The 22,699-nt window shown below is 34.1% G+C and overlaps 1 protein-coding gene across 5 annotated transcripts; it reads left to right on the top strand.

Moving 5' to 3' along the window:
- Positions 1-875: 875 nt before the first annotated feature.
- On the top strand, positions 876-22,229 carry LOC100882724 (solute carrier family 2, facilitated glucose transporter member 1). 5 transcript variants are annotated; one of them, XM_076531513.1, is made up of 8 exons: positions 1,092-1,324; positions 2,403-2,591; positions 8,711-8,741; positions 8,817-8,879; positions 16,110-16,208; positions 17,576-18,140; positions 18,510-18,910; positions 19,057-22,229. In XM_076531513.1, exons 2-8 carry the CDS (start codon positions 2,413-2,415, stop codon positions 19,402-19,404), a joined length of 1,686 nt encoding a protein of 561 aa, XP_076387628.1. In that variant the 5' UTR covers positions 1,092-1,324; positions 2,403-2,412; the 3' UTR covers positions 19,405-22,229. The 5 variants fall into 5 exon arrangements, with proteins under 5 accessions (XP_003700484.2, XP_076387628.1, XP_012154170.1 ...); XM_003700436.3 differs by lacking the exons at positions 1,092-1,324; positions 8,711-8,741; positions 8,817-8,879 and adding an exon at positions 876-932; XM_012298780.2 differs by lacking the exons at positions 8,711-8,741; positions 8,817-8,879 and having other exon boundaries at positions 1,095-1,324.
- Positions 22,230-22,699: the final 470 nt, after the last annotated feature.

Below are 22,699 nucleotides of genomic sequence, written 5' to 3'. Positions count from 1 at the left end.
TTAATTTTGATCGCATTAAAATCGAACTAATTATTTATTTGCAAATTGAATTTTGCTTCGAATATTGCATTTAACCGATGCGATGTTACAATATTTGATACATGATTATTTTTTAAATAATCTATCATTAATAATATCTCATCAGAATTATTATAGTAAATATGAGATGTTTTCAAACAGATTACTTTTAGTGCACATTGTTGATTTTAAAATCAAGTAGATTTTTATATAACTGCGTCCATGTGTATATGGAAGCGCAAGCAGCATACATGTGCAATCACCTATGAGTACAGCAGGCTGACTCTCTCGTTATATTGCTACAAACGAAATTAATATGCATTATTAACCCGAGAAACTAGTGTTATGTTAGATTTGGAATTTTGTTTGATTGAAAAATCCTGAAACGTTTAGTTTTGCGAATATATTGAAAATTTTGAAAATTTCCAAACGAAAAATTTGAAAAGGAGATGGATTCGGTATCTCGTTTCCTCTCTCGCTTCCTTTGCTACATTTCATCGTTGCACATATCGTGCACGCTATGCTTATAATCTTTTCATCGGGTACTTGATCTGTTTGTCACTCTACATTAAACGATTTATTGTTAATGTTTAAAGATTCAAGAGTGAAATATTTAAAGAAATACGTTGTGAAATAGTAAAAATGTTTCGTTGAAACACCCTTTTTAATTTAGTATAAAAATGGTTAATAGTAATAGCAGTAATAAACGATAAAATAGCAATGATTTTAAAAAACGCTTGCAAAGTAAAGAAAGTATACATATATGGAGATGAAAAATTGTTTGAATCGCAAGTCGGATCGGTAGAAGTTGCCGGTAGGATGTACCACCAGGTCAAGTGAAATCAATTGCAAAGTTTAGCAGGAATCAATTGATGTACAAACATAGAAGAGAAGCAGCTGAAGGGGGAGAAGAGGTGATGCATTAACGTAGTTGTGTTCGCTGTTATAGGAAGTTGGAGGCTCGTCTTAACAACGTACGCGTTAAAATTAAATCCAGCCGGAGGCCGACGGCTACGTCTTGCCGACGGCGACGGCGACGACGACGGTGATGTCGCGACGTGATGCGTCCTCTAGCTCAGTCTCAAGAGCACACCCTGCCTGTACGGGTGTTCTAATCTTCCATTTTTTTGAAGTCTTCTCGTATTTTTGTGCTTCTATCGGTATACACACACACGTTCGACTCGTTTACTTTCGTAGTTGACGACGCAAGAAGTGGAGCTTCGCTTTCTTAGAAACGATCCATTACACGTTCTTCTCTTCGTTCTGCTACCGTCTTCTACGCTTCTGGTTTGCTCTCGAGCACGAGGTAATTGAAAAAAAATGTGATGCTTTTGTTATCGGATTTCAGACACCTCATTGACGTCAATGGACCGTGTCCCGATTTTTCGTGGTTGGTATTATTGGCTTCGTCGGTCTAATGTTTTATGCCATACAGAACATATTTGCAGAAAGAACATACTTTCTACCCTTTCCGTTCCGAATTTCATTCTTAAACGATGGTTTACCGAACGAAAGATTACTGCTGATTCGTTTGAAACGATGTATGAAAAATGTCGACATAATCGTTAAGAATGTGGTTAATATTGTGGCGAAAGATATTTATTTTCTTAATTCGAAGCATTCGCGGAAAAGAAAATATTTGCACCTTTATTCCAAGTATGCCGTGTATTATCTTTGATTAAAGTTCAAGCAAAGTTTTGTGGGTTGATCGGTCTTAAAATATTTAACGCTTGTATAGCGATTATGTGACAAGCAATGAATAAGTTCAAACTAAAAATAATCTATGTATTTTATGATATCTACCTTTCGAGGATCGTTTCGTTTTTTTATCAATTTTCTTTATTAATCGCAGAACGAAATTATCAATCGTAGTGGGGAGTGTGTCATCGAGTTACTAGCCTTGATCGTTTGCCAAATAATTGATAGGGAAAGCGTACCGTTGTCACATTCTCGTGCTAATTTTACGTACAATATCTACGACGTATAATTGATAATTGTTATTGTTATCGTGATACATATTCATGTATCTTTAATAATTAATAGAAAAATCGTTTCTACCCGAAATGTACCCACAGACACTGCATTTCTCGCTATCCGTTTTCTTCTTTTTCTGCCTTTTTAACAATACTTTCTACGATATTTACTGTAACGATGTAAACGAACTATTCATATTTCTTATATAGATCTTTTAAATAGTACATTTAAATAATAATATAATTACAATTGAAGTTGGTGGTTAAAATGTTTGTTATCCTATGAGATGAAAAGTACGTAGTGTTTCTGCTTTTTTATAACCAGTTTATTTTCATTCGTAACGTTGATTTTTATCATTTATTCACTTATACTTGACGATTTATTTCGTATATTGTATGATTTTGCTATAGATGGATCGTGATGACGAGGACTTCGGGGAGGGTTTCATCGCCGAATCTCATCCGCTTAGGCCGACGCATCTTTCTGTTCCTCTTGGTGGTCGATCTGATTCCAGAGCACCTAGTATCAGTAGCAGCGTTAGCGATTTGGACGTACCGATTTATACCAGAGAAACTACCATCCCCGTTTCTGCCCGGAAAGTAAGTTCATTACTGGCATACCTTACATAAGTATACCTATGCTTAAGCGTAGAACGTTATCGATAAATCACAAATGTACGACGAAACAGCTTGAATGAATGAACGACGATGAATGTGTGGATTTTTAAAAATCTCTATCACTAATACATTGCCATGCGTCTATACATTGAACTGTACTTTGGGAACAACTAACTACTCTTCGGTACACTTGACTAACGAAATCGATCGGTAAACGTTACTAGATGATACAATAATCGAAAATTAGAACGGTTCTGACGTGCACGTGTACAGGAAAAAGTAAGAGTGGCAGGTAGATAGTTTATTTTTAGAGAATCGCTGAAATTTTATCTATTCGAGTCATTATTTATTATAGATCTCGATGAAACAGTTTATTATAGATCCCGAAATATACATATGTATATGCATCGAATATATTATAGATCGATAATATTCTTGTGATTATGGTGAATTCGATAGAAAAGACTAACTGCGCGGTGGCTCTAATCGCAAAACAATCAGGCTTTTCTTTCGTCACAACGTACGCGTTACGATTAAAGGAATTAAAGGAATTAAAGGAATTAAAGGAATTAAAGGAATCGTTTCCTTTTTCTGATGAAACGACAGTCCGTAATAATGTTGCTGCATCGCCAAAATCAATAGAATTTAGGTTAGTTATTTTGCTGCTTCGATAGATATTGCAATGTAAACAGAAAAACAATTTTGATTACGGCTTAACGACAATTCAATGATATTTTTAACGTTTATTGTTTTGCAACGATAATAGAAATTGAAGGATAAATGATCGATAGAATTCTTTGAAGCAACAATTCTTGACCTTGCGCATCGCAGACCATTGATCGATTCTTTAAAGTTTGCGAGCGAGTTACTTGGAGTAATACATACTTTCATGATCGAACGATCTGTAGTTTCTTCGAATGACGCAAGACGTGCTCTAAACCACTGCACGTAGATACGTATTTGACCTTAGTTAATGGAATTCTAAGCATTCAATTAATATGCCCTTAGTACCTATCGGATAATTAAACGATACTTACCGCTCGTGAAATAAATTCTTTAGCATGTTAATGCATGTCAATGCCGTACAATTATACGTTTGTACGAAACGCGTGACATTAAAAATACGCAACGAAGAATATTCACGAGTATGTATCTTGAATAATATTCATTATCCTCATTGGCGTAACTGAGTAAGTAGTAATCAGAGTGGGCTACCCCCTCCACGTAATGTACGGCGCTTGGAGGGATATACATGTACATAGAATATCTTGTCTAGCTCGTATTCAAAATTAGAATTCTTTCAAATTTTCGAATAACCAAACCTCCAAAAGAGCAACATTTCAAATTCTTAAATTTCACTACAATCGATAAAGTAAAGTAATGAAATCCACTTTGGATAAAAAATCATAATTACGCTAATGAATATTCTATTAACATGTCTTTAACATATTGTATTGCTCGATACATGTATGAAATGTAGAAAGAAAATGTTTTCGTAATTAGCGTTTACTCGTTCGTTTTAAATCGAAATTCTGTAGTTGTGTCGATTCTATAATGTTGCAGTAAATGTTCAGTAGCTCGTAGGTTCGTCAACAGGTGGATTCTCGCTTTCATTCAGTTTTGTGGAGAGGCAAAGTCTGGACATCTTATTGAGCCAATCAGTGGTTGCCATTATTGACATCGCGTTGGAAAACTAATGCAACATATACCGATGCTGGTCGATATTTTCGATATTGTCATTGTTAAACATTGTTTCTCCATTTATTTACTCCGAAAAATGATAACTGTTTCTCTAGAGTGTTTCATCTTGAAGCACAGTCGGTAGATAAGTCGTACGCGAAGAATGATTTGAGAACACTCGGTAACCTATCAGGCGATTGGTCGATTCGATGGGCGTGTGCAAGGCGCGTCACCTGTCGGTGTCCTCTAATTCCTCGACATGTAATATCGTCTGACGCAATTGGATATGAAAATTACGATAGAATCGACGTAAAACATACGCATTCTTCTACTCTGTTTACTTGGTTTATCAAGATATCGGATGCATAATATGTATGGCTTATTAAAGACATAAGCAGTTATCGCCAACGAGTGCAAAGGCTTAATTTCATAATTTTTTTTCTAATACAAATAATAACATTGTAAAACAGTACGTGACGATCAATGGCACGATACGTTTCGAAATCCATTATGTTCATACATGATTCATAGATCGGTATCCTCTCGTAACGTAAGATTCGTTTTATTTTCTCACATATTCAATTAGCTCACATTTAACCAATTAGCTATTTCGCCTCATCAGTTGTCATATATCTCTTTACGACGAATATACTCGTCGGAAATAGCTAACTGGTTAAATCCGATGAATTTAAAGTAACGAAGTGCGATTTGAAATGTAAATAATTTTTTTACGACATCAACGTGTTAAAGGAAATGACTTTGAACTTTTTACAAGTGTACAATACGCGCTTGCGACGATAATACGTACTAACATTTTTTTAATAATTTCTTCATTTTCCTACCTTTTTTTTACATCGAAAGCCTGAATTAATACGTTAAAATAAATGATTACGGAACACGAGGAAATTCAAAAAAATATATTTACGAATATTTAACGATAATAATGAATAATTATTATTAAGTTTATCGAGTCCATAATTCCGTAATATTACCGGCAAAAAGTAGATATCTAAAAGAGAAAAAAAAGAAATAGGATTGTTGGGGGCTCGCCATCTCTCGAGCGATGACGTCGTGCACGTTACACCGAGCACGAAGCCATCGTCCGACACCCACGCTTTGGCGTCTAGCACCGTTCATTTTTACTTGAGTTCAGATAGCCAAATGCGTTTCAATATTTACTCGCGTGCTTTTCTTCTTATCTACATATATATTTTGATAGTTCGGTAAATATTTGCCGTTAAAAGTGAATTCCATTCGGTTTTCCTACACGCATGGAACTATCGTTTACTTACGTACTTGAAAAGAGGTTAGAATATCCTTGTATTTTATGTATGTACGTATGTAGTTATATATTATAGATTTCGTTTATTTCGGGAAAGCGAGTGTCATCTTTTTACGAGAAAAATATTAAGATAAATTTTTGATGACACAAAAGTTCAGTACACCAATAACGGTTATCTTTATAATGTTTCTCACATTTGTCGCAACACGTGCAGCTAAAGTTTCGGCATAAGGATTTTGACTAGCGGTTTAAAATAAGAGTTCGAAATAAGATCGAACGTAACATGAACGTCCTTTTTTAAATTGTTATCTGAAAGATATTTTGATTGAAAAATTCAAGATTACAATGTATTTAAAGGGATGAAAAATGCGTGGGAATCGTTACTGGTTATGCTTATGTTCAAAGGATATCGATCTACCATTTGTCCCAAATAGGAATTCGTGGAGGCGCAGGCTCGACAAAAAGAGCCGAAACCAGAAGCCAGTATACCTTGTACCTTACGCGAATACGTGTATTACATGTCACGAGTATTACTTGATACATACATTAATCGATGTATAAAAAATGTATGACGAATAATTAGAGTCACATTTCAGTTTCATTTTAAAATACTTCGTGATCGTGTAGAAGAAATTCCATTCGAATTAATTGTGGTTAAAGGAACATTTCGACCAGAAAAATATTACGTACAATCTAATTTTAGTAAAATTTCGGAAGCACCCGTACACACATAGATTTGACTGGCTATAAATGTAAAAAATATGATGTAACATTTGCAACGGAGTTACTTTCCGAACGATGAAAAGTATCAACGGGTTTCAATCGCACACGAGTTCCCATGAAATGTCGCCTATTCCCGTATAAAAGTAAAGAGAAAAGAACACGCGTTGGCAGAAAAATCGCTTGGCTGCGATTCTACTTTCTATTACTTTACGATTAATTGAACTTGTAAAATACTCAAAGAGAATTGATCGAGATTAAATTGTACCTGGAACGTTGTTTCAACGTTTATTAATTTTCAAATTGACGAAAATATATCTTAGATAGTTGAAACGTGTATTCAAGTGATCTGGATGACTAATTATCCACCACGGATGACGTATTATACAAACATTTAAATTTGTAAAATTTCGTCATTTCGAAAGAAGATTCGACGGATAATCCGGATTCGTCGAATAAAAGTAAGGAAGAAAAGTGAAAGGCGGCAAGGCAGTGAGTTTGTTTCGTCAGCTGGATAGTCGAACGTATTCAGCGACCTATAGTCCGTAGCACAGGGATGAAGCAATCCTTGGTTCAGAATCGCAATGGTAGGTGCAAGTAACGACCGGTAAAATTTTCGCGCTTGCGCTTGAAAATACAGCGGGACTTGTTGGTCGGTCGTGCGTTTATCCAGGGGTTATAAGCATACGAAGATCGAACACGAACTCTCGGAATAGTCGAGCCCGCGCTTCCTTCGACGACGTCATCGACGGTGAGTATGTACATGCCTACTTGCTTACATGCTTCTTCGCACGCCGAGTGTTTTCTGTTCGTGCTTACAATTCTTAGAATCGAACTTTCCGATTTTAACGATTATTCCATGAATTTATATCAATTTCATTGTAAAGAATACGCTTCGCACGTGTATGATATTTATTCTAAATATAATGACGGCTTAATAAACAATTGTTATTTATTTTATATTATTCGGAAGAGAAACGAGATATAAATTGTCATCGTTTGATGCAATTGCACCGAATACTCTTACGTATAGTTTAGGAAAATAGTTCTCAACAGTATGGACAGATCGTTATATCAACAGTAGGTATCGAATGCGAAATTAAATCTTCAAATACGAAGATTTTAGTGAAATAAATGCTTTTCCAATTGCGTGGAAGAATTCGATGTTCGCACGTGTACATAGAACTTATTAAATGACTATTTTGTTTGGAAGTTATCTGATCCTTACGGTGTACGTAACGATACATTCATCTAATTTATCAAAGGTTATGACCTGTCCGTACAATGTTTAACAATATTGTATTCTTTGTATTTGATCGAGACAGCGATTGCTTATATACAATTTACGTGCAAGCGATCCTTAGTAGAGGCCTTGCCGATAACCTCTGCGCGACCTTCTTAATTCTTATTTTTGCAACTATACAGTCCCGATATACGTGTTTATAGTTATAGCGCACATTTAACGCGATGAATTTTGAATATTTTCTTCGGCTTTCGTGTTGTTCTTCGATTGTGTCGTATTTCACAAGCATCGAGTTTTAAACAAATTAATCTGGACTCTGTCGTTTCGTATACGTTATCGGTTTTAGATAAATATTAGTTTGAAAACAATTTGATTCGACTGCATTAGATTCAATTAAGAAAACACTGTTTGTTTCTAAATTTAATTTCAATCGATTAGATAACAATATTTAGTTCGAATCTTATATTCCTGAATTCGGAGTTTTGGCGTTCCGTTTTAATATGTAATTTAATTGATTACGGATAAAAATAGATCACCGAAGTATTGCGTAGGTCGAAGCACAGTTTCTTCGTCAATTATAAATTGGTTACTGTTATGGCAATTCCTAAGTGAATCTACTCTGTTGAGATTACGCGGATCGGGGTTGAGTAGGAAAAAATCGAGTAGAACCGTTAACGAACTCGAAAGTATTCAGGTTCGTCAGCTTAAATCATAGAAATTTTCGTGTCCGGCATTAAGGGTGAAATGTTATTAATTTTGAATGAACGCCTGTATAACCACGTGTTTTATCGTCATGTATACTGCTTTTCGACCAAATTTTAGGGGACTGAACATTTGTACGTGTACGATTTCTACGATTTCTACGATTTCTACGATTTTTCGCAAGTTTTTTTTGGAATTTGATACCGAGGCACGTGCATTTTTAAAGGAAACTAATTTTTATACTCTAGCGTCGCCCCCGTTTAGAAACGATTAAAATCATAAAACGTGCAGCGTGTTACGAATCGAACGAAACTAATTTAAGCTCCAACTTTTATCTTTATTCTCGATTTTATTTCAACGATTTCGTAATATTAATTTATTTCCCAATATTGATAAATTGTATTTCGTAAATTATTCGTTTTTATCAGTAACCGCGACAGTACGATAATAATTTTTCGTCTCTTTTTTTACAAGCTGCTTTACGATGGCAACAGTAGAGGATAAGGTATCGTGTAATAAATTATTAAATTAACAAAATGGAAAATGTTCGCAATGGGTTCAATTAACAATTTCTCTTTAGCCGAACAACGAAATCCAAGAACAAGTTACAACGCTAACCGGCCAAAAAACTCTGGCATCAAAGGTAACGAGATTTCTCCACTTTTTCGAGTACAAATATTATCATATAGTTCTTATCTTTTCTTTTCTTTCTTCATATTATACACAGCCTGTATAAACGGGGCAGTTGAGTTCGTTAGTCGATAATGTATTCAAGTTAATTATGTATTTAACGGTATCGAACTATATATTCTCTCTGTTCGCATCGAAGAGAGTTGAACTAAAGAAATAATTTCTAAAGATTTCTGAAGGTTTTTTCTAACGTAACGCGATTATAGTCTGTTAATCGAAAATTCGCGTCTCGCGCGGATTGCTTTTGCAGAACGCGCGAAGAAATTTTGGTAAACGTTGAAAATGGTGAACAGTAACGAAATACATTTTACGTTATACATATGTATGTATGCATATGAACATCGAAGTAAGAGAGAATCGTCGTCACCGGATAAAGGTCATTTAGTAGTTTTCCTCGAGTTCGTTACCTTATCTTCGTTTATTTTTGTATACTTGTAGATGTCGTTCATACATTCATAACGCTTTTACTCTACCATAACTACGTTACGATACGTTGTTCCGATTAACAATAATTGTACTTAATAAGAAAGCTGCGTCGAAAATCGTCGTCCGATTTATCATCGCTGGACGCGACCAAAAGAAAAAATAAACGATTACATAGCAAATAGATGGAAATTCCTTAGTTTTAATTTGAAATCTGAAGTATAACGAGAAGTATATCGAGAAGATTAGTGGAATAAAAGCGCGTACTACACATCTAACGATCTCGCAAAATATTCTTATAAACAGAATAGTACTGTATTTCTCGCGCAAACTTTCATCGTATCAACGAGAAGAAGATGATCTCGTTGTTCTTAAAGCGCTAACAAGTTGAAGGTTATAGGTAATGTATCGTTTAAACGTTCTCCAGGTTGTAAGACCACTTTAACTCGAATGTTCTTAATAGTAAAATTGGTGTACGCGACACAGGCATCACGATTAACAGGCCACGTCCGGTTTTATATTGAAACGGTACTAGCGAAAACGAAGGATCGGATCTTCGGTAGAAATTTATAAACTCGATTTTTTTTCGTGCGATATCAAAATTCATAATTTAACGCCGAGAAATTTTTAGAAGAAGGCTTCATCGAACATTATAATACGCGAGACGAATGATACGACTCGCTTAATTTGTACGAAACATTTTCGCATTCGATAAAGAAAATTTTTTCAAAAATATCACGCAGTAGCTACACCGGTACATAATTCGGGTTTTATTCTAGATTGCGTCAGGTGCAGAATTTTTATTAATTTTATCGAACGTGTCCAAGAAAATTTGTATACGAGGAAACCTACGCCTTAGATTTTTCATCCCTCTAGTCGAACAGAACGGACAACCTCGCATTAGTTTCTCTCGATTATATCGATATCTTCCTCTTTCCCTACGGATGTTTACCGTACACGATTACAGACGGTGCTAAATAATTATAATTTTCAAAACAACAACGTTGCTTTCTGTTGAAAATTCAGAAAACTTATATCCACGTGGTTCTTTTTCAATTTTGGTATAAGGATCTTTTAATATCTTCGTCGAATATTTTACGAAGCTTAAGTTATTCCAGTTTAATTTCATTATTCGTATATATTTACTGTGCAAATATTTTATTCAATACGGTTGAATAAGTTATTCGCGTCAATAAATATGTATATTCACTTTATATGTTATTTTTGATTCGTGCACCTCATACACCACACGGGATGAAATATAAACTTGTTTAGCAAAACTTCGACTTGTGATAGATGAAATCGAGAAGCGGATAAATACTCCGGAAAGCAAGGACAAGCGTAGAATCAAGATCCATTGATGGAATATTTGATACGTTTAAACCGTATCATTATACGATTACGTATTTTAATACGCATCAACGATTTTAATAATTCCTTTATTTTATCCACGTTATTCGACTAAATTGAAATTTTTATTATGTATCGTTTCGATATAATTTCTAGCTCTCTTTTTATATTGTAGATACTTGTATCTATATTTCAACCGAATCGAACTAAAAACCTTTGCGATCGATGCGGACGGTGCGTTTGAAGAAAAATCGACATGAAAATCTTGAAGCAGCGTATCGAGAAAAATCGAATCGAGAAAAAGGCAAACGTGTCGCTTCGTAGGGCTATTATGAGCGAGTATGAACGACTTTTAACGGAAATTTCTTGTCCTGTGTACTCTGTTGAGAGAAATGCACAAGTGGTGAGAGGGAAAGAGAGAGAGAGAGAGAGAGAGAGAGATAGAAAAAGAGAGAGGCATCGCCCAATGATATTCCTGCAGGGGCCTTCTTCAGGAAGCTTCGTTGTGAGAAACGAAGGGGAGAGGGAGATACGACTGATTTCGAAAATCGGCTTTCGTCCGCTCGCACGAATGTCGTCTCAGTAGCTTTCAAACGCGATCGTGAGGCGGAACGATTCGGTCGTTGTCTCTTTTCTTTCTCGTATCCGTTCGATTCAAGTCCGTGCATGTGTATAACGTAAATGTTTTTACCAGTGTCAACCAGAATTTAACGAGACCATAACAAAATTCATTATGAGTAAAAAATGGCGGCAGGTAAGGCATAATTTCGATACGAATACTCTGTCGTAGAAATTCCCAAAGTATGGTAGGTCGCGGTAAATATTCTAAACATAAACGATTCTTTTAAAAATATCTATCAGAAACGAGTGGCTCGCGAAATATTAACATCTTTCGAATTTCGATTTTGAATTTTTAGAATTTTGAAATTTTAGAAATTTTCTACTTTGAAACTTTCGAAAAGTTGGCCACACTGGAATTTTCAAACTTTGGAAAATAATTTATTAGCACGAAAGGTAGGTTTCGGTCTAATAGATTTGGAAATTCCTGCGTTATACATTTTTCTACCAAGTAGTAGATCGGCAATGTTCGATCGGAAAATGCGAAACGCGATCAAATATTACGATTTCTTCGACAAATTCTAACGCTGATATTTTCTACTTGAACGTAGTTAGCGTTACCCGAATACGTTACAAGTTACCGATCATTGATGTACCATTCCTTCGAGTGTTTATTGCCTATTTTACCCATTTCGAACCTTTAAATAGGATTCTAATGAATATTCGTTTTCATATATATCTGAGATACGATATACTTGTACGATGTAAAATATATTCTAATCGAGTGTTGCTTGATTTTTCTCGACGAGAATCGAAATAAGCGAATTAAAATCGAACAAGTAATCGGTCATACCGTCCCGGCATTTGAATTGTTGATCTTGGTTTAACGTGTTAAAGGTGACCGAAGCGTTGTCGTTCGTTTTTTTTAGGTGGACAGGTTCGTTTTCTTTTAAATTCGAAACGAAAGCGAACATTGTAATCGCGAAAGCAGTCGCGTCTCAAGATTTCCACTATCGTAAACGATATTACCAATGAATAGCATCTGTTTGTTGATATTTACATGTACTAATAGATGGAAGTTAAGAAGAAATTTAACATTAGCATTTATACAATAGGACATAATGTACGTAATAGATCATTTATCGAGTACAAAGTATTTTAAGTGTACAGGTAGAACGAGAAGCAGGATTGTTAAGAAAATATGCGTCCTTTCAACGAGGAAGTTAGCATAATATTAGTAGCGGTGATCATTGGCGTAACTAGAATGTTTGTTCAAGGTAATCTAAGTGCCCTAGCTTTACTGTAACAGTATCGACGTGTCGTACACTGCTCGTAAACGAACGACTATTGGAAGCGATGAAATTTACAAATTTCATCATTCGGGAATTAGAAAATTTCAGAATTCAATTATTTAAAAACTTGGAAATTTGCCACTTTGGGAATTTAAAATATCTTATGCTACGTGGTCTAAATACGGTTGGGAAATTTAGTAGCCTGCCTTGGTTCCTGCCTAATTATGTCAATGACCGCCGCGATTAAATAATGCTAGTCGATATTCGTAATTTGTTAACTTGATATTCGTAATTCAAACTCATTGTCTTTGCATTCGAAGGAAATAAGAAATGAATGGAACATGGATCTGAAACTATGTTAAAGACTCGCATTAGGCCAAGGTTCTATCGGTAAATCTGTACTTTCTTGCAAATTGTACGTGCTGTGGTAGCCATACGCGACATTGTAACATGGTTATATGATTACCATGTAAAATCAAAGAACCTCACTTTTGTTTGTCGCTTGTAAATGCCCTAAGAAATATCGTCGTAAATTCGCCGTGACAAATAGTATAATCAGTTTATTTCGCGTTCCTTCGAAAGCCTGATTGTCATACACGAATACCATTGTACAGACAGCTGGAAACGTTTGTATAAACAAATGTTGATTTACTCGACGTACATTTACTCTATGTACAGTATTCAAGAACAGATGGACACATGTTAGAATAATTACTGGCGATAAGGGATACAGGAGTGTATTTTTTTATTTTTGGCTGTGTTCAACAGTAAATTACATAAAAATCGATACTTCGAAACGCAATTCAGATTCTTAAAAAAGAAATACGATGCGACGAATAAAAATAGAGAACGACTACAGCTGGAAAACGAGAAAGGAACGTTCAAACATTGAATATTAAATGTTTTCCAATCGTTCATTTTCACCGCGATCTTTTAAACACATGCAACATTTTTTCTCTATTTTTAATTAAATCAACACATATTTAATTCGCTATCCTACACTATATGTATAAATACTATATGTGTATGGCATGTTTTATATTGTAAAAAAAATTATGCAAACTAGTAAATTATTTGCAACTATGATAACTTCATATCATAAATATTAATTATACAGAAAGAAGAATTAATGATAAAGCAAGCAAATAAAATAAATTGTATATTTTATTGAATCGATGTATCGAAATTTTCAAAAGTTTACGCAAATTTCTTCGAACGATATTGGAAAATAATTTCGTTAAAAGAAATTGTTATATATAGTTGGAGGGAAAAAAATGGATTCGCTCCACGGATCAGTTATGAATCGAAATACCTACCGTGACGTTCGGTGCTATTTTTATATGAAGCTGCTGCCGAGAAAAATAACGATATTCTGTGATCTTCTATCGGAAAAAAATTATTTTTTTCTTTTTTTTAATTACAGAATAGAATATTCCGATTTCCGTGTGAAAGCGTAATAATTATATTATCGAAATTTTTTATTCTGAATTTAAAAAAAAGAAACATTTATACGATACGTATGAAATGTTCGATGCAATATGAAGGAATTTTTACGATTTTTCATGAAAAAGTTGCGTTTCGTATTGTTTCATGCCACGTGCTATTGGATAATACGAATAAATAAATTTGCGCGTGAATTTATATTATTAAGATTGGAATTATTATATGTATAATAATATTATTTGTATATTAAGTATTATTTTATGATGGCATAATTTGTGTGCCTTTTGTTCAGAAATAGAAGGAAGCACTGATTGGAGAAGTGCTTATTCATTGAGTGACTACGGATCGTTGAACTAATCCATTCCACTTGACGATTTTTCTCCGAAAGTTTTGATAAAATTTTCGTATTCGTAGCTATATTTAGGACGTTGCTTACTACGTGACAAGAATTGCGTACGTAAAAGAGGTTTGGCTCGATCGCCCAATCAGCTTCGCCCGCGATCGTCACACCTTTGCCTCGACCAATCAGCTTTGCTTACCATCGACACACCTTTGCTTCAACCAATCGCTATCAAGAGTTTCGAGAAGCGGGAAATTTCGCTGTTTCGTGCATTGCTAACGGATTTATTTCAGAATACACCGACGTCACATGCCACTCGGAAATTTTATCACATAGCACTGTCGTTGTTATCATCGTTATTAACACCACTACTAATGATCATAATTCTTTTATATGTATACGTAGCGGATGTGCTTTCGAATTAATACTCGCTTATGTTTGAACGTGAATGGATGCATAATTACGTTATTGTGCGTTACGTGTTCACAATGCAACTCTATTTTTTATACCATCTCCGGTGGAATCATTTTCCTGATATTAAATTTCACTATCTGATCGAATCAGTCAGATATTAACGTAAGGTTAATCGAGTTGAAGTTTTTAAAGGAATTTTTATAATTTGTTAGTAAAATTAATCTTAAACGAAAACACCGAATGAAAGTTATCGGTATGCATGTATATTCATATGTCTATTTATAATGTTATATTTATTTATGTGCGTTTTCCTAAAAGCAGTTAGTACGTTTTTATTAAAGTTGCTAATGTTAACGTTTGTAATTACTTTTTTTCGTATTAGGGTCGATGCATAGAGAGGAAACTAGTAAAAACGTATACGTATAACGCGATGAATTTTCTTTATTCCGAGATTATGTTTCTATCCGTCTTTAACTTTAAAATGTTCATGGTCAAGGATAAAAGTGGGTACGAAATGACGTTATGTTTCTTTATTTTGAATTTTCGACGGTTCATGCTAAACTGTTGGCAGTATTCCGAACGATACTTAACTGGTTAAAGACCGATTAAAAGGAAACACAGTGAAAGTGTAACTTGGTGATACTTATTTTTCTCGGAAATCTTGTATTACGTAAAAAAAATTCACGTATGTATACCGAATGCAATTTTATGTATAATCACGAACATGTTATACGTTAATATTTCGTATAGATTTATATTTATAGATATTTAGATCCGAATAAAAGTAAAAGTGAAAGTTACGGGTGTTATAAAGACGCGAATCTTTACGTTACACGTTACCTCGTGTATTACATTTATTAAGAAATAGATAATAATCTGTGAAGGTTCCAAAGCATTTATCCATCGATTTGAGAAACACTGGTTGCTAGCTTCCTCGAGACACGTTGAGTGTATGCGCGTGTAAGTTAGTTTAGCGCGTTCGTGTGCATCGTGGTAGGAGCATATAAAAATCCGCAGCGGGGGTACCGACCCACAGAGTGCTCTTTGACACGTGTTTGAAAACAGTGCCGATAGATATTGCATTTTGCATAAACGCTCGACTGCAAACGGTTTACAATCCATTTTCATTGTATTTCTCTTCGAGTTAGTGGATAGATCAGAACTTTTCGATGACTCTAAAAGCAACAAGATTTCCTTATTTCAGGAAAACGGTACGAGTCCAATTATTTTTTTAAATGCTAATTTCATGTTCTCGCGTTAATCCTTACAATTATAATTAATTTTTCACGAATAATTTTAAGATTAGAATCGATTAAATAATATGTAGATATTTTTGGTAAGAAACAATTATTTGTTATCGCAGGGTCTGAACGGGCGACTAGCGTTTGCTATTTGTGCTGCTGCACTTGGATCATCGTTTCAACATGGGTACAACACTGGTGTCGTCAATGCACCTCAGCAGGTATTTCATAAGATACATTGTCAGCGCTTTCTTAGATCTCTTGACACCGATACACTAGCTTTAACGTTATGATCGCGTTTATTCACGAATCGGTGAAGAACATTTTTACATATTCCAGATATTTTATCGCAACCGGTAATACTTAATTTTTGGTACATAAATGATTATATCGCGATCATTAGTGTAACTAATAAGTCTGATGCGCGTGAAAGATGAATTAGCTATTCCCACGTAACGCGAGAAATCTAGAATACTTCATATTAGAAATTATTTAATTCTCAAATGTTTAAATACATTTTAAATCATTTCTAGCCGTTTAGCCTTGCTCTGTACATATAAGTCGGTTTGATATTATTAATAAAATTATTAATAAAATTCGGACTATCGAAAGAGAGAATACAACAGTACGTTTAGTATAATATCGATGAAACAGTCTAGTATAAAATAAAAAAAAATTCAATGTTTTCTGTTAATATTTGGATCCAGGCTATCGATGATATAATTTGCATTATATCGCGTGTCATAAAGTATTTGGAATAAAGTTAATTTGAAAATTATCAACTAGGATTTATATATGCGTTCTGTTTCAATAGCTAATCAATAATAATCGTTACATAACTGTAAAATTATATTGTTACCGATATCGCAAGTATCGTAGTTGTAGTGTAGAGAATATACAGGGTGCCCTAGGTTTTTATCGGCAAACTTTATTAGCAAATTTTATTCTAGTCAAACTAAAAAGAAGGCGTTATATTAGTGCATACAGTTTTAAAGGTTTTATTAAAAAACTATAAAAAAAATGTGTACGAAATGAAAGCGGACTGTATTATTCTTTAGTCGACAATTCGAAAGTCGAAAGTTGTGCTATTGATAGAGAAAATTGTAAATTATCATTTCGTATATTTCTCATAATCTTTCAATAAAATATTTAAGAGTTTATTATAGTTTTACCCATAGAACGCGCTAGCAAAGTTTTAGTGGCATCGAAAAACAAAGCATTTTGTATCGTTATTACAGTGTTTTAATAAGACGATTAAAAAACTGGAACAACCTGTATTTGGAATATATGTATGTATAACATGTATGCGCGTAACAATTACGTTAAGTTAAATTTTGAAGAAATTTCATAATAAAGTGCACTAGTAATACAAGCATATTAACCACTTTTCGATCTTCCAATTGCTAATTATTAGTACATATAATTTTTCCGTTTAGCAATCATTATATGTATATTTGTAGACGTAACTGCGTTATTTCTATATGCTAAGTTAATTTTTGCAATCGTGACGCGTTCTTAACACCTGATGCATTTAGATGCAAGGTTTAATTATCATTAATTATCATTTTGCATCGGTGGCGTGTTACAGCTCATCGAGGATTGGATCAGTAACCTGAAGATGAATCGTACCGGTGTACCAACGAAACAGTCGGAAGTGACGATGATATGGTCGATAGCGGTGTCGATATTCTGCGTGGGTGGTATGATCGGCGGTTCTTTGGTGGGCTCGGTAGCCGATCGTTTCGGTAGAAAGGGTGGTTTGCTATTGAACAACATTCTGGTTCTCTTGACGGTCATCTTCGAGGGTTGCGCGAAGACGGCGAAAAGCTACGAGATGATAATCATTGGAAGATTTATAATCGGTATTAACTCTGGGTTGAACGCTGGTCTGGCACCCATGTATCTAGCTGAAATATCACCTATTCATCTACGAGGAGCCGTCGGCACAGTCTATCAATTAGTTATCACTATGTCTATTCTGGTATCACAGATTCTCGGACTGGAACAAGTACTGGGTACGGCCGATCAATGGCCGCTTCTTTTATGTTTGACGATCGTTCCTGCGATCTTTCAAATAATTACCCTTCCCCTATGCCCCGAGAGTCCAAAGTATTTACTGCTCAGCAAAGGAAAGGACATGGAGGCGCAAAGAGGTATGTACATGGGTCGTTTGCTCGATACATTCTATTCGATGTTAAACGAGATCATGAATAGAAATAGATAAGAAATATTGTTAAACATTTGCATAGAACTTGAAGCGATTTATTAGATTTATTAGGAAAGAAATGATTATTTGAATTATTTTCCAAGATCGTGTGTAGTACTTTCGAAATTTCATGCGTATCGTGCTTCGGCTCCGTAAATGCATCATTATCCTATACCGTAAATGCTTTATCTGTTCTAGACAGTTTTATCTGTTACCAGTCAACTCTTGTACAATACGTTTTCGCTTTCATAGTTTTCGCAGATTAAAGTCTAACGGAGGGAAAATTTATCGATAACGGGACGATTGTTTGTTCCAGCTTTGTCTTGGCTCCGTGGTACGATCGAAGTTCACGATGAAATGGAGGAAATGAGAACAGAATACGAATCAGTGAAACTTGTACCAAAGGTCACGCTAAAAGAATTGTTTGTGAATTCTGCTCTTAGAATTCCATTGATGATCGCAATTATGATTATGTTCGCGCAACAATTGTCAGGTATAAATGCCGTGATGTTCTTCTCGACGAAAATTTTCATGATGGCACAATTGGATAAGAACGCGGCCCAAAATGCAACGATGGGAGTCGGGGCGATGAACGTTCTCATGACTTTTATTTCTTTGATACTCGTTGAAAGAGCTGGACGAAAAACGTTGCTTCTTATTGGATTCGGTGGAATGTTCATCGACACTGCTTTACTCGCGGTCTGTCTTGTTTTTGCGGTAAGTTCACGACTACGCGATTATAAAGTAATAATTAGCACTTTCACTGCCAAAGTAAAATTTATCGAAAAGCCCTGCGCACACGGTAATCGAACTCTAAGGAAACATGAAAGAATTTTCATTCTGATATTTCTGTTTGTTTACAGGATACGTCTAGCACAGCTGCGTACTTCTCTATTGTCTTAGTCATCATGTTCGTGGTCCTGTTCGCGACTGGACCAGGAAGTATTCCTTGGTTCCTGGTGTCTGAATTGTTTAATCAATCCGCAAGACCTGCAGCAACATCCGTTGCTATCGCGATCAATTGGACGGCGAATTTCATCGTCAGTATCGGTTTCCTGCCGCTACAAGAAGCGCTAGGTGCTTACGTATTCATCTTATTTGCCGTGATACAAGCATTCTTCGTTTTCTTCATCTACAAAAAGGTGCCAGAAACGAAGAACAAGACGATGGAGGAAATTAGTAGCATGTTCCGACAAATATCGTACCAGTAAGAACACGTATATTATTACGGCGCTTAAGAAATTTATCGCAGGGAAAGAAAAAGAAACAACTGTGTTTTTAAAGAAACGTTTTCGAAGACGAATTAATCGAACGTAAATGTGAATTTCTTTGAAAAATTCGTGACTTGACTATGATAAGATGCTGAAAGCGAATCCGTTCTGAATACATTATTGTTACAATGTTTAAAAAATTATTAAAAATATTCCATTTTTAGATGGAACAGGAAATCAAATAATTTTCTATTTTAACGCAATGACGAATTAAATAAACACATAAGCTTTTTATTCGTAGTTTACGCGCACGTTACACGCTGTCAAGTTGCGCATATTTTTTGAGGAAGTTTCATTTTTAATTGAACGTAAACTTAGTTCCTACTACTACCGGCACAGTAAACTTATCGCGACAAACGAAAAGCATAATCAAATTGTACGAATAGTACACCCAATTTTACGAATTTTACGAATTTTACGAATTTTACGAATTTTACGAATTCTATTTTTTTCATTTTAACCTAACAAATTTTCAAATTGCTTTTTAATTCTTTTTTTTCGTTTTACGAACATTGAAGTTTCAGCGAGAATCGTAATATTATCGCGTACTCGAGATACTTTAATTATGTGTAGAAAAGCAAACTGGGCTCAATTTTAAAGGGACAAATAGTTTCTTCGTAAAATTATACATTGTTGAAGATTAGAGGAAAGAAAGATTATGCGAAATTATTAATAGGAAGAGAGACTAAAGATAACAAAATATTATAACTTACAGTTCCTTAAACATAATCGAGGGAATTAATTAAAAATCGTTTGTTGTTACATTTACTATGACATCATTGTTTAAAAAGGAGTTAAGAAACGATATTATTTAATTGCGATTATAGTAAACGCTATTACTCTAGTCATAAGAATACAATATGTTTGCATTGAATCGAGATACGAAACTTCCAAGTGACATACTTTCTCTCAACGGATTGTTATGTCTTTTACATTATTACGGAAAATGTTTCTTCTGATAGAATTTCAATTTTATCGTAAATTGCGTTTTTTTTTTCTTAATTTTCTTTCTTTAAATTCAGACTATTTAAAACGCTTGAAATAGCGTATTACTGCTGGAAGTTATAAGATTCGTTCAAGGATAAATTTTGCTATTGTAAAAATCTTTTTCTTCTTTTTTTAATAGACGTATTGTAAAGATTATGTTCGTGCAAATGTTCAAGTTTATACTAAAGGCTAACGAAATTCATTGTACGTGTTTACATATAGAATGTGAAAATTTTATTCAAACGAGGATGAAGTAAAGGAGGTACTGTAATAATTGTACATAGAAATACGCAACATTGGATAGCATTACATATAGCGTAGAGGAGAACTATATTTATATATTGCATGTAATTAGTTAATTTTTAAATACCTTGTACCATTGTTGTTATATTTATTAGATATTTAATGAACATAATGTAAACGATAACAAAGAATTAACATGTAGGTTAGAAAAACATAGACAACGTTCCGCCGTGAATTATGGATTGACTGTACATGTTTTTATTTATCGCGTACATCTTTGGATCCGAATAATACTCAAATATAGCTATATTCTTGATACTTTAAACTTTAAACGGACGTGTGTTTCTACGGTGTGCCAGTAAAAGTGACAAAAAAAGACATGATTTCCTTAATTGATTTTTTTTTTTAATCTCAGACGCTCAACGACGTGAAAAATTTATAAGTGGAACTGAAAAAGAAAAGATTGTAAGATATAAGCCTAAATTATGTATATAATATTAAATTTATATGTAATTCCAAAATAATAATTGAAATTAACATAATAGTTCGACTTATAAAGCAGTTTTTACGCGATAAAATGGATTCAAAGAATTTCCGGTTTTGATCAAGTTTTCCTTAGAAGTATACATATATCTGTTACGTGAACGACTGGATTTCATAGTATATTATTTTAAGAACAGAAACGATCATAACAGTAAATAGAAAATATAGACAGATATAGAGAAAAGGGGCGATAATTTATATTATAGATTGTCTCGTGATTACAAAGTAAAGAATCATTTTGAGCAAACATTGTTTCGAACAATTCAAACGACAATAAGTTTCTGCTATTAATTACTACAAGTGCAAAGTCCGCTATAATACGCGGTTTTCAACAAATCTGTATCGTGATCTTAAATGTTGCTTAAATGTTCAAAGTAACTGAAATTTAAACGTAAAAGGTGTCGCTCCTTTTTCTCTTAATCGATGGATACGAATTTTTTTTCAGTAAACTGTCCGCGTACGTTTCAAAAGTTCAAAGATCTAAATTTATCGTGTGTGTACAAATTTTTTTAGTACAATGCAATGCGTTCGTAATTAAGCCTGAAATTTTTGTTCATCGATTATTGTCGTTGTAAGCTCTTTGCGGTACAATTTATAGCATTTAGTGTTAGCTTCTTCTTTTATACGAAAGATCCATATTGATTCTTTTGCTTCGCCAAAGAATTGATTATACATATCTATAAGACGTAGCGAAATAATTTTTAAAATTCGCGCGTCAACCGTCATCGTGCGCTATTAATTTTATTATTTGCACGTTAGAGAGTCATCATTCACGATCATTGCGATTATTTAAATTATTTTTGCAGTACATTGGTCTCACAGTTCATCACAAAACATGCATTACAAACTGTTACTTATGGTGCCAATGTACATATGTTTAAATCGATATAATCAAAATTCTGTATAATATTATCGATTATGAGAATTACGATCAATGTCAATCATTAAATCATGTATCATCAAATAAATAAAGATTTTCATCAGTTTCGAAATGGATTATATTTCAATTGTACATTTTTTAACAATCGTCGATATAAAATTATTTTCAGCTGTAAAGTAAATTGTCACATTGCCTGTCATCATTAGACAGTTCCTCGTTTTTTCACAGTACAGACACGTAACATTACGTACCTGGCACATGAATCGTTTCGATACTGCGTACGTATATACGTGATGCAAAAATAAATATTTAAAAATAAATAGTCTGCAACGATACGTCGTCATATTATCGAAAATTTTCTAAAATTATCTCTTAAAGATTAATAAAATTTAAATGGTAAATACTTGAATGAAAAATTTTCTGTATGAAGTGTACCTTTTAAAACGAAAATGTAACTTTATTAATAAGGAATTTGAATGAAAGGTATATAAGAAATCGAGAATTTTAACGTAGAAACACGAGAAACCACATAATACTCGATACTCTTTTTTTCAAATATAGTTACAGCACTGCGCAAAAAAA

This window comes from Megachile rotundata, chromosome 1 (assembly GCF_050947335.1).
Source record: "Megachile rotundata isolate GNS110a chromosome 1, iyMegRotu1, whole genome shotgun sequence".
Classification (NCBI taxonomy): domain Eukaryota; kingdom Metazoa; phylum Arthropoda; class Insecta; order Hymenoptera; family Megachilidae; genus Megachile; species Megachile rotundata.
The sequence above is the reverse complement of the archived record's forward strand: the minus strand, read 5'-3'. Positions and strand labels throughout refer to the sequence as shown.

Excerpts from the sequence above, each read along its gene's own strand:
- LOC100882724 (XM_076531513.1), top strand. The coding sequence starts at position 2,413 with ATGACGAGGACTTCGGGGAGGGTTTCATCGCCGAATCTCATCCGCTTA. Across the intron at positions 16,209-17,575 it reads TCGTCAATGCACCTCAGCAG|CTCATCGAGGATTGGATCAG; the intron begins GTATTTCATAAG and ends GGCGTGTTACAG. Across the intron at positions 18,911-19,056 it reads CGGTCTGTCTTGTTTTTGCG|GATACGTCTAGCACAGCTGC; the intron begins GTAAGTTCACGA and ends GTTTGTTTACAG.